Here is a 12,441-nt window from a genome sequence, read left to right on the forward strand (position 1 = left end):
TTCAAATATTTCAAAAGTGGGGCCTATATAAACAAAAATATGATACGACTTTGAAAATAGATAAATAAAATTGAAAATAAATGAATGAAATCGGTACTTAGGCATACTTTGTGTCTCCACAGTTGTGAAGTTGCTGTCATGACCACAGCAGTGCAGCTGTCTCTCCGTTGTGTCCTCAGCCACCAACACACCTGCTGTCAGTCAGCTCATCACCTCTGCAGGCTCCCAGCTCACCACACACCTGGCTACAACCACTTTTTTTTGAAGGGCAGGTGCTCAAGTGGAAAAAAGGGCATCCCTTCCACAATATATTTATTTATTTATTCATTTATTGTGCACACACAAAGTGCACCCTGCCGGAGGTCCCTATGTAGCAGCACCAGAGGGTTTCTTCAGCTTGAGGCACATACAATACATGTGTGCATAGTGATGAGCAGGGAAATGTCTGTCTAGCTTATGTGTGATGTGTCTAAATATATATCCATACAGCTACTACTGATTTTGAGGTTTATAAAAAATATTTTAAAATATATACATAGGCCTACAGCTCCACATTTCATTTATTTATATGAGGAAAAACTAAACAAAGTTCAGTCATGAACACTTTAGTAAATGTAACTTTATTTCCATTTGCAGTGTTATATTTGGAGGTATGGCTGCCGTTCCTCAGGCCTACATAGTAAAGCCTTAAAGCAGACAGAGCACACCAGTCTGCCCTTCCACGTGCAAATAAGGAAAGCCTGAGACAGAGAGAGCAAACCTCAAACCTCCCTGCCCTTCCATGCACCTATGTGGAAAGCCTAAGGCAGGGAGAGCAGCAGCAAAGACCCCTGGGAACAGAACAGAGTAGTATAAATGACAAACAGAAATGACATTGATAAGTCAGACACAGCATGAAAAGGAGGAGCTGTGGTGGAGGCAGGTTGCAAAGCAGCTTGCAGAGGAAGCAGCAACAGTAGGCAGGCCAGAGCAGTAAATTTTATCCCAATTCAAGTTAGTGAAGTCCTAAACAGGAGTAGCTGGCTCTGCCGGCGTAAGTCTCTAGTGTGCCCGCTCTCTGGACTGCACAGTGCGGAAGCAGTGCCGATCATCCGCTTAATTTTCATATGTGGCAGTTGGACCATTTTGGCCTCACACAGCACTGAGCAGCTTTCATAGAAATGAACAGGGTCACTGCTCCAGCAGTGTAGAGATTGTACTCTATTATCATCCGCCGTGTCTGACACCGATTCAACATGCTGAATCACCTGAAAAGTTGACAAGGGTCAATGATGGCCAATGGTGCAGGACACACCCCAAAGTAGCCTGGTTCCAGACCATAGACCCCACCCACTCAACTGAGTAGGCTTGCATCTCTGGTCTGGCATACTGCAATGAATTTGCGATTTATCTCGTCCGAACGATGGACAGACCAATGAACGCTGGGGGTGGGGGCGGGTCTAGCGATTAGCCAATCAGCGCCACGCTGATGTCAAGCTGTACGCCGGTGGGTAACTGGTGAGGATAGCAACAGTGGCGACCGCAACAGATCCTACAGATCCTACAGATCCTACAGCCCACATTAACGATGCTAACGAGGTATTTCGCTACTACTCGTGTTAATGGAGGACCAAATTAAGGAAGCTGCTAAACTGGATTTAACAGCATGAATACTAATGACGTCAGATTCTGGGTGAGTCGTTGATCTCTACTGATTAGTTAGGGAAAAATCAAATCCCCTCCCCCTTGTAAATCGCCTTCAATGGAGGCGATGTCAGACTGAAGGTTCTGGGAGCTTCAGTCTGACACTCAGGCTAACCCCAAAGACTATAGCGACAGATGCTCTCCAACAGCCCAACACTGGTGGTGTGTCAAGGTCTTAAAAGGTACAATCCTGAAATGGGGGGACAGAGTCATCTCGCCTTTAAGCCGGCATTGGAGGTAGTAACTGCACCGCAATGATGTTTGTATAAGCAGGACAGCCGGATGGCACAGGTGAGACGTTTTGACAATGTGTTATGTGTGTAAGCCACCGTGGGAGATTTAAAAAGTAGCTGATAGCAGTTAGCAACTAACTCAAAGCAGAACAGTGGCTGACAACGTCCACAAATTGGGAAAACAATAAGCTCCTAACTCTCCGAGCAGAGGATGAAATCAGCCACCATATAACAGACACAGTAAATGACGGAAATGAATGATGTTATTTCCATATTTTGCTATTGTTATTGTTTATCACTGCCGATGCGTGTTATGCGTCACGCTGGAGGCCGATGCCATTGTGTTACAGGTCATGCCTCATTCGATTCCATGATGCCAGCATGCTGTCTAAAGTTACACACTGATGTGGCATGATGACTTTGTAGCGGCCCTATAGTGTGACCCTGTTTAAAATATCAATCTGTTTAACAACCAGAGAGAACATGATGAGAACAAAACTGCGAAGAAAAGGTCAGGTTTTTTTTAATACTTTATTTTCCAATACTCTGGTAATGAAAACACATTAACATGATACAATAATGCTGAAATGCAAATTCCAAAGGTATTTACAGATGGAAAAAATAACCAGACAGGGACATCCCATTTCAAATATCAAGTAATACTGATGTAAAAAACATCACGTGGACTAACTTCGAGTTCTGCCCAAGGCTGTATGTTCTCAGTGCTCAGTTGCACAATTTCTGAGTGTCAGAGAGCTCATCTGCTGCTTGTGGATCAGAGTAGATTGTAATGTATATTTATGTAGAAATATAGATTTTTATTATTATTTATTTATTATTTTTTATTTTTATTTTTTATCTATTTTTCTATGCATTTTTATATTATTATTTTATTTATTTATTTGAAGAAAAAATGTCCTCCTCGTGTATGTTTATTAATGCTCGGTGACTGTTTATGTTGCAAAAGAGTAAAAAAGTTCAAGAGAATATTAATGTTTAAAAAAAACCTGATAATTGTTTTGAATACTTTATATCAAAGTTTTTCTAAAGGCAGAAGAGAGAGTACCTGCTTTAAACACATTTAGGAATGATGAGGCTTTGTTTGACTTTCAGTTAAAAAGAAGCAGTCTGTGAAGTGAACGCTACAGCATTCGTCTGCAGAGTTGTGATCTTGCAATTTGGGGATGGGATACCAAAACTGCCAATGTGAAATCAGGTGCTATGATGAGTTCACAAATATGCAAAAAAATATTAGTCCCCAGTAGTTATTGAGGGCGTTAAAACATGTCCTATTGTGGCTGGGCTGTGGTTACACCTCGGACAGCCAGGATCTGCTCTGGAAACCAGTCTGGCAAATTTATCCCTTGAGTAATACAGACAGTGAGGTACTTTAAATTGATTTAGGCCGCGTCGTATATGCAGTTAGAAGGTGTGCATACAAGTTCAACTGTCTCGTCAAGCATCCTCAGAATTTTTGTTTTATTTTAGGATATCTGTTTTAGTTACTGTGTCAGTGTGTCAATCATAGAGACATGTTTCTTGTCAAAGGGATCTGATTCCAAAATAACGTCTGGTTCGTTTCTGGGTGGTGGGTAAGGAAATGAGGGGAATCTTTTGTTTTTTTCTCGACCCCTAAAAAATGGGGTCTGGGTATGTTATGGTTTGTAGTAAGTGCTTCAAAGGAGGTAAATGTATTGTCTTTAAATAAATCACAAAAAAACTCCAGTCTCTTTCTATGCCAATATTAATATGCATCATTTAACACAGATGGTGAGAGGAAATGGTTATTTGTTACAGGAAAAAGCCCGCTTGCCTATCTCAGACCAAAATACCTCCCTAACTGCAACCATACCTTCAGCGAAGCTTTTATCACCGGGTTTGTTAACTGTACTTTACAGTTATGTGGTAGTGGAGAGGTGAGTATCATTAGAGAATTGGATAACAGTTCCATATAAACCCAATCTGGGCCCTGTTTACAGACCCTTTTACTGTTAGTAAACAGCATGAAGTTTTTTGGTGGGCGGGGCTTAGCTAGAGGTGAAACAATTCTCCACAGACATTAGCCAGCACTAGTTAGCAACTTCTGTTGGCGTGTTTTGGACAATGGAGGGAGATGATGTGAGTGGTGCATTCAGGAATATTCATTGCAAGTGTCAGAGAGCACTCTGGCACGAACTGGACCATTCATAAAGTTTGAGTGTTGTCTGAATGTACTGTTTGGTTATTCAGAGCACCACACTCTGGGCACTCTTTGTCGAGAGACGGAGCAGCAGAGCATCGAGTGGAGTAAATGTATGATTAACTTAACTATTGGTTAATTCATGTAGAAATATAACGCTCCATTTCTTAAACTGACAGGGCTTTCATTTTAGTGTAGAGCGTCAGACTGAATTCATGAAGGCACCATGTCAGGTCACTCACTCTCCGGGACCGCCAGCTTTACCTGAATAAGTAAACACTGACCAACAGGACCACCGTCATCTTTACTATATTAATGCGGCCTACTAGTAAAGTTGGTAATGCTGACCATTTTGTGAAATCTTGTTTTGTTTGTTCCAGTAGTGTTTTAAAGTTATGGTTGTATAACTCCCATATTGTATAAGTGACTTTGATTCCAAGGTAGGTAAATGCATTCAAGGGGAAGTCAGAGTAGTCTTTGTCCATTTGGTTCATTGGAAAGGTCAGTTTTTAAATGGAATATTTTGTTTTTGTGGACAGTCTTTTTTTTCTTTTTTTTAAAGCTCTTTAAAAATTTTGGGGTTATGTAGGTATCTATCAAGACTTCCAAACTCTTGACTCCATGAGTTGAACAACTCCTGCTGTATCATGGCGTCCTTCGGCGTGGGGACATTGTAGTCTTCTCCCAGGCAGTGCTCCACCAGAGTCTGAAGCCGATGATTGGGCAGATCAGGATAGAGCTCCTTGCCTAGTGGCAACATATCCACAAACCCAGACACCACCTGCTCGAACTGATGCCAGAGGGAGAACATATCCAACAGTCTGGTGAGTATGGGTGCACCAAACCGCTTTGCATTGTGGGCCGCCAGCAGCACGGGGCGGCGGGGGCGGCCGCTGCGACAGGAGCGCAGGAAGTTGATGAAGGAGGTAAGAGCATAAAATAAGGCGACGGTGTCTACAGGTCTCCCGTTGAGAAACAGGCGGCCATCATTGATGGTGAAACCTGTCAGCTCTGTGGCTCTTTGATTGATGGGGCACCCGGGGAGGGTGAAGAACTTTAATTCCCTCTCTCCACAGACAGCCGACAACTGGGTGATGTGACACTGCTGGCCTGAGAAGTAGAGATGAGATGGATTAAAGGAGGAAAAGAGAAAAAGAAAATATAAATAAATGTAGATTTGAAATTATTAAACTGGTCAACACATTCTCACTCCAACCTCGTCTCATATTGACGCTTTGGTCATGGACTTCCCACATATGACGTGAAAGGTACCCTGGGTGTGTTGGATGTTCACGTTCTGGGACACCATGTCAAGTTCTGCCTCTTACATGCATTGTATTCTTTCAAAATACACAGGAAATTTAATGTTTACGTACAGTCTCTTTCAAGATCAACGCACTACATTGGTACAACACTGCAAATTGACTTTTTTTTCCTTCAACACACATGGTTAGGTTGAGGAAAAAAGAACAGGGTTTGGCTCTATAATCTTACAGGATGCGAACACTGCTCTCTCGGGAGAGGGTTGTTGATTGTTGGACCCATCCACCACCCCTCCTGTCTATAAAGGCAACTGGTCGCATATCATGCTGACAAGGACGCCTTTTTTTGTTGGTCTCTGAAGCCGCAAGTAACTGCCCACACATTGGATTTCGATGACTTCGGAGTGAGACCGTGCTCAACTGGTTATGTGCTGGACTATTTCTGGGAGCCAGGCTGGCCACTTTCCCAGCCTCCATTCTTTGTGCTAAGCTAACTGACTGTCAGCTATGCTAAAGTCAACTGACTTTAGCATACATATAAATTACATTTGAAGAACAAGGTCTTTTTGTCAAAATCTTGTGATGTGATCTGCTGATAGTTGTGGTTTCAGAATGAAGCATCTTTTTGAATTTCTTGCTGGGTGGCGCTCTCTGTTCGTCTGTGCAGTCATTAAGAAAGTTTTCTATCTTGACATCCTGCCAAATGTGTGATGATAATGCGTGCAGCCACTGAGTCATTTAACACAAAGTCAAAACCACAGACCCAGGAAACTTCAATTAGAGTTACAATAAAATCCGGCCTCTCAGCGTCTGGTCTCAGCCACACTGTTCCGTCAAAGGTTTGAGACCCGCCTACTTGAACAGGAAGGAAGTAACAGCTTCCTTCCTGTTCAAGTTAACCTAATACCTGGAACAATCATTGCTGCCTCATCAGGTTCTTATGCAATGTAAATGTTGTTCACTACTCTGTTAAATCGGACGAACTTTAGATGTGACTTGGCAACGGAAGATATTTCTAGTCCTCCGAGCTCTTAGAGCGGTGAAGGAATGAGACATAAAACCCGAAAATGAGTTAGCATTTCAGCACCTCCAGTTCACTCGCAAGGACTAACTAGATAATAATATCTTTTATAGTTTCCTTGTCCAGTATCAGGTTTCAATGGACACCCTGCAGCCAATCAGAATCGAGTATTCAGCCAGATTTGACATCCTGCTAAATATGTCATGATAATGTGTGCAGACACTGAGTCATTCAACACAAAGTCAAAACCACAGACTCAGGAGCGTCACTTTAAAGTTACAATGAAATCTCAGCATCTGGTTTCAGCCACAGTGTTTCTTCAAAGGTTTTGTCAGTAACTTTGAAAGACGTACTTTACAACCAGGTCTGCAACCAGTTTCCATCATGAATTAATCTGTCACCTTCATTTTTCAATTAATCAATTAATCATTTCGGCTTTAAAATGTCAGTGTCAATGTCAACACTGAAAAATATCCATCACAATTTCACACAATCCTCATAGTCCATTGTTAATATACATATATTGATTTAAAGAGGCCCCGAGGGGTCTGTGGCCGTGCAGTTGCTATTCTGCAGGTTGCAACTTTCATATAAATCTGTCATGTAGGAGTGGCATCCTGTGGAGTGCCTCTGTTCAGTTTGTGGTTTGGCACTGACATCGTCTGTGTTGTAATCTTCATGATTCAAAGTGTAATGCCAAGTCATGCCCCACCCTGCACTAAACTTTAATTTCTCAAGACAGATGCATCTGTGAAATTAGAAACCAATAAAAGTAGAAGGTGAAACACACTCTTATTACTCTATCCTCCTTCTGACATAACGACTCCCTACTTTTATCTAGAAACTAACAATTACTGTAACTCCCTATTATCAGGTAGCTCTAATAAGTCTTTAAAAACTCTCCACAGCAGCACGTGTACTAACAGGAACTAAGAAACGAGATCATATTTTTCCTGTTTTAGTTTCTCTGCACTGGCTCCCTGTTAAATCCAGATTTGAACTTAAAATCCTACTCCTAACTTACAACGCTCTGAGAACGCAGGGTTACTCGTGGTCCCTAAAGTCTCCAAAAGTAGATCAGGAGCCAGAGCCTTCAGCTATCAGGCTCCTCTCCTGTGGAATCATCTTCCTGTTGCAGTCCGGAAGGCAGACACCGTCTCCACATTTAAGATTAGACTTAAGACTTTCCTCTTTGATAGGTAGGCTGAGTTAAGGCCCAAACATACTTGGGCGGAACGTACACGGAGCAGACTCCGCAGAGGTCCGCCCGGACTAAAAGTGGACGTCTGCAAGCCCTGTGCGCGCAAAGCTCAGATCAGACCAGTGTCACACAAAAGACTGCTCGGCATGTGTTTTTCACATCGCAGGGATTTTTCAAGGACATTTTTACAGGAAACTACAACGCGGAAGTGCGCTTGACTATGGAAGCCCGAATGACAGCGGACATTCCTCCCGGAGTCTGCTCCGCTTATAGTACACCCGAGTCTGTGAGCACCTTTAGGACTAGTCTGGGGGACCTTCTATAATACACCTTCTCTCTCTCCTTAGTTTCTGAAAAGTTGGGTCTTCTTCACTTGCTAACATTCATATCCTATTTCTGGATGTCACTAACTCAGCTTCTTCTCCGGAGCCTTTGTGCTCCACCGTCTCGCAGGTTAACTCATGTCGCAGCGGTGCCTGGATAGTGTGTCGTGGTTGTGCTGCTGTTGTGGTCTTGCCAGATGTCTCCTGCTGCTGCTGTTATCATTAGTCATACTTCTGCTATTATACACATATGATTATTGTCACATATGTATACTATCATATATTAATATATACATACAACACATTGTACCACAATTACCATTATTATTATTATAATATTATTACTTAAATTAATGTTGTTGTCAGCTACTGTCATTACTGTCTGTCCTGCATCTCTCTCTGTTTCTCTCTCTCTGTTTCTCTCTCTCTCTCTCTCTCTCTCTCTCTCTCTCTCGACATCTACTGCACTCTTTTATTCTGTATTTTTTTCTATGTTGTCTGTAACTTCTGTTGCTGCCTCTCTCGGCCAGGACACTCTTGAAAAAGAGATATTTAATCTCATGAGGTTTTTCTGGTTAAATAAAGGTTAAGTAAAAGATAAAATAAGTATCAGTAAGCAGTCAACCAGACATAAGGTTAATCTTACCAAATCCAGTGGTCTGCAGGTCAAAGAAAACGATGGTTTCAGACATCTGCAAGAATTTAAAGAGACATTTGAACATGAACTAACACACTCTGTAGAGTCATGATATTCCTGATAGTACATTAAAAAATATTCACAATAGTTAGTACTTAAAATTTAACTTTAAATTTAAGTTTATATTAAAATTAGAAGTAAAGTTATTTTGAACATGATTAGTCAATAAAGAAATAAAAAAGGCTTTACTCACCATGGACGGTTTGAGGTGCCGTTAGCTGAGTTGTGAGAGAGATTTTATCTGAAGTCAACTGGAGTAATCCAGGTTATGTCTACATCATTTACCGACTCATCCTGAAGAAGTCAAGAAGTGACTCAGTGCCACATCAATTCAAAACCCACACTGAACTCTGGTTTCATTTAAGTGGAAAAGAAACTGGACGTTTTTTTCCTTCTTCCACAAAAATCTCCTCCCTGCTCAGTTGTACTGCCCTGCCTGAGCCCTGCTGTTGGTTTAGTTTCAGTTTTGACCCCTTAGCTGATGGAAAGTGTCATGCAACTTATAAGAATGAAACTGAAGTTTAAAAAAACAAAACAAAACAGGAATAAACAAACAAAAAAATACAATAAATACAGAGCTGAAAAGAAACAAGAAGATACAACTTATAAATAAATAAATAAATAAACTAGATACTCAGGCATACTTTGTGTCTCCACAGCTCGCAAGTGCAAGCAAGTGGCTCGCATGGCCATTCTGAATGGATGGCAAGTGACTTACAAAGATGTCAAGCTTGTAAAAAAAACAAAACAAACGATCTTTAACACCACCTCCACCAAACACTTTCGGTATGGTACCTTTGGTACCTTAATTTAAGTTAAGGTTTTTAGTCTTAGTCATAACAAGACTGACCTAGCATAGCAGTTTTGTGTTTATATATGGGGTATTTATTGGAAACCCGACAATCTCTAGAAGTATTCAGCTTATGTTGGCTGACAGACTCAACAGGGACTAGAAAACATGTCCATTGCTAGATCGTTACTATGGTTCAACCTACTTGCTGGAGTAGTAAACTAGCCTTCATTACATATAGGAGTCTATTGACGTGACTAATTCTTAATAATTAAGTAATTAATTAAAAATATTGCTTGATTAACTCAGCCTATGCTGCATAGGTTGAGTGAGCAAATCAGTTCTATTTTCAGTATTTATCCTTTCACGATTTTCACTTTATGAACACTATGATGTTTGTCACAAAGCTCCACTGCTTCCAGGCAAGAGGAGAGATTTTATCTTGTCTGTCATGCACAAAACATCAATACTAAAACTGTATACAGTATTAAGGGGAGCAGCCAACTCTTTTAATGCATCGACTTCAACTCACAAGGGGCGGCTGTGGCTCAGGAGGCAGCACAGGTTGTCCCCTGATCAGAAGATCGGCGGTGCAAATCCATACACAGTACAGGCCAAAAGTTTGGACACACCTTCTCATTCAATGCGTTTTCTTTATTTTCATGACTATTTACATTGTAGATTCTCACTGAAGGCATCAAAACTATGAATGAACACGTGGAGTTATGTACTTAACAAAAAAAGGTGAAACAACTGAAAACATGTTTTATATTCTAGTTTCTTCAAAATAGCCACCCTTTGCTCTGATTACTGCTTTGCACACTCTTGGCATTCTCTCCATGAGCTTCAAGAGGTAGTCACCTGAAATGGTTTTCCAACAGTCTTGAAGGAGTTCCCAGAGGTGTTTAGCACTTGTTGGCCCCCATCACTCTCCTTCTTGGTCAAATAGCCCTTACACAGCCTGGAGGTGTGTTTGGGGTCATTGTCCTGTTGAAAAATAAATGATCGTCCAACTAAACGCAAACCGAATGGAATGGCATGTCGCTGCAGGATGCTGTGGTAGCCATGCTGGTTCAGTGTGCCTTCAATTTTGAATAAATCCCCAACAGTGTCACCAGCAAAACACCCCCACACCATCACACCTCCTCCTCCATGCTTCACAGTGGGAACCAGGCATGTGGAATCCATCCGTTCACCTTTTCTGCGTCTCACAAAGACACGGCGGTTGGAACCAAAGATCTCAAATTTGGACTCATCAGACCAAAGCACAGATTGTATACTGTATATATACACCTTTCTTGTCTCATTCTTGATAGCAATCCTCATGTTCCCAAAATGCTGTGCAGCAATAAAAGTCTTCAAGATTTAATTTATTACACGTGTTCACTACCATAGGTAAAGGCAGGTGCTTTTCAAGTGCAACACAACCTTGTGGCTGCATCTATGCTGGAATAGTGAGGAGAGAGATTTCTCAGTGTGACCGCTGTAACTTGATTCAAATACAAATAAATAATCAAACAAGTTGGCTAGAAAATTCAAATAAAAGTTTAATGATTATTGGGGAAAAATTGTGGTTCAATTCACTGGGAATACAAAAGAGTACAACATTTGTGTGTATGACATGTTACAGAACATTACACAACAAAACAAAATAATAAAAATCATAATACAGTGAGTAACATGTGAAGGCCTGTGTCCACTTTGCATATTTTCTGGACGCCAGCGTGTTTTTGTAATTGTTCCCAATGAGAAGAGAAAGAGCACCGCACCCAGCGTACTTTTTCAGATTGCTCTGGCTTTTCTGTGCAGTCGCTCCGAGCGCTACTAGTTGTAAATCTATAAACTCCGGTGACTTTAATAAAGCTAGGTTACCATCTACTGTCACGGCAAAGACAGAAAAGCCCATTCGTGGGAGCAGAGTGGCTGAACGCTGAATGCTGCTGCTGCTGGGCTTTTATCACCGTTCATGTTATAAGATTGTTGTTAACTGTGTAGTCACGCAGCATTACATTAGCTTTCCTAGCTAGCGTTAATGTCAAGATATTGTTGTCATAGCAACAAAACCACACAAAGAGCATCAATTAAAAAATGCTAGGATGAAGCGCTCCCCAGCATCCTGCCACTTCCTTTCTGCAGAAGGAAAACGCTACGTGGACACAGGCCCTAATGTATGTAACATTGGCCCCTTTGACACTGCGTCTTCAAGGCAGGAATTTCACACTATTATGTCACCTCACCGTTCGTTATAAAGGCCTAGACACACCATACCGTCATCAGAACTAGTGGCGATTAAATCCAACTGTTGTGTCACCTCATGTCACCTGTGTCTCAACCACATAGCTGCATATGAGCACACTGAAAAGACTACAGCTGACGGCCAACCAGCATGTACGCTGTGTGTCTGTGTGAGAGAAAATGACTCTTCATACAAGCAGACGGCTGTAGTCTGTGATCATCATTCAAAAAGGGAAACCAGGAGACCGACATTAACAACACAACCTGATGTAGAAAGATCTAGAGAACAATAACACAATCAATTATGCACTTTTCTGCAAAATACTTTGCAAGTAAAGAAAACAAATCTCACCTAATGTACCAAGTTTGTTTCGATCTCACTCCCCCTTGACTTAAGTTGTTTGTTTACTTTCCTCACTTCCGTTTCTCTTATTGTGCGCTGAGCTGGACAGGGCAGGGCGGAATCATGGTTTTGACGACACGTTATGTGTGCAACCCACCACAGGAGATTTAACAAATAGCTGATAGCAGTTAGCAACTAACTCAAAGAAGAGAGATCAGCGGCCGCAAAAAGTCCGCGAATTGGGAAAACAATAAGGTGTGGGAGCTCCTTACCCTCTGAGCAGAGGATGAGATCAGCCGCTGTATAACAGAGACAGTGAATGACTGTTATTTCAGTGTTTTGCTATTGTTATTGTTTATTGCTGCCGACGCATTGTGTCACACTGGAGGCCGATGCTATTGTGTTGCATGTCACGCCTCTGTGACTTTGTGATGATCAACATGCTGTCTAAAATTACACACTGATGTAGCTGCA

General features: G+C 41.6%; 1 protein-coding gene across 1 annotated transcript; it reads right to left on the reverse strand.

The window, feature by feature from the left end:
• Positions 1–2,554: 2,554 nt before the first annotated feature.
• On the reverse strand, positions 2,555–9,042 carry LOC125886952 (uncharacterized). The gene is made up of 3 exons (XM_049573352.1): positions 8,793–9,042; positions 8,549–8,594; positions 2,555–5,205 (listed from the first exon to the last, which is right to left on the reverse strand). The coding sequence occupies exons 1-3, from the start codon at positions 8,793–8,795 to the stop codon at positions 4,652–4,654; spliced, it is 603 nt and encodes a 200-aa protein (XP_049429309.1). The 5' UTR covers positions 8,796–9,042; the 3' UTR covers positions 2,555–4,651.
• Between the last annotated feature and the right edge of the window lie 3,399 nt (positions 9,043–12,441).

This window comes from Epinephelus fuscoguttatus, linkage group LG4 (genome assembly GCF_011397635.1).
Source record: "Epinephelus fuscoguttatus linkage group LG4, E.fuscoguttatus.final_Chr_v1".
NCBI lineage: Eukaryota > Metazoa > Chordata > Actinopteri > Perciformes > Serranidae > Epinephelus > Epinephelus fuscoguttatus.

Excerpts from the sequence above, each read along its gene's own strand:
- LOC125886952 (XM_049573352.1), bottom strand. Across the intron at positions 5,206-8,548 it reads CCTGCAGACCACTGGATTTG|GCCAGCAGTGTCACATCACC; the intron begins GTAAGATTAACC and ends TCTACTTCTCAG.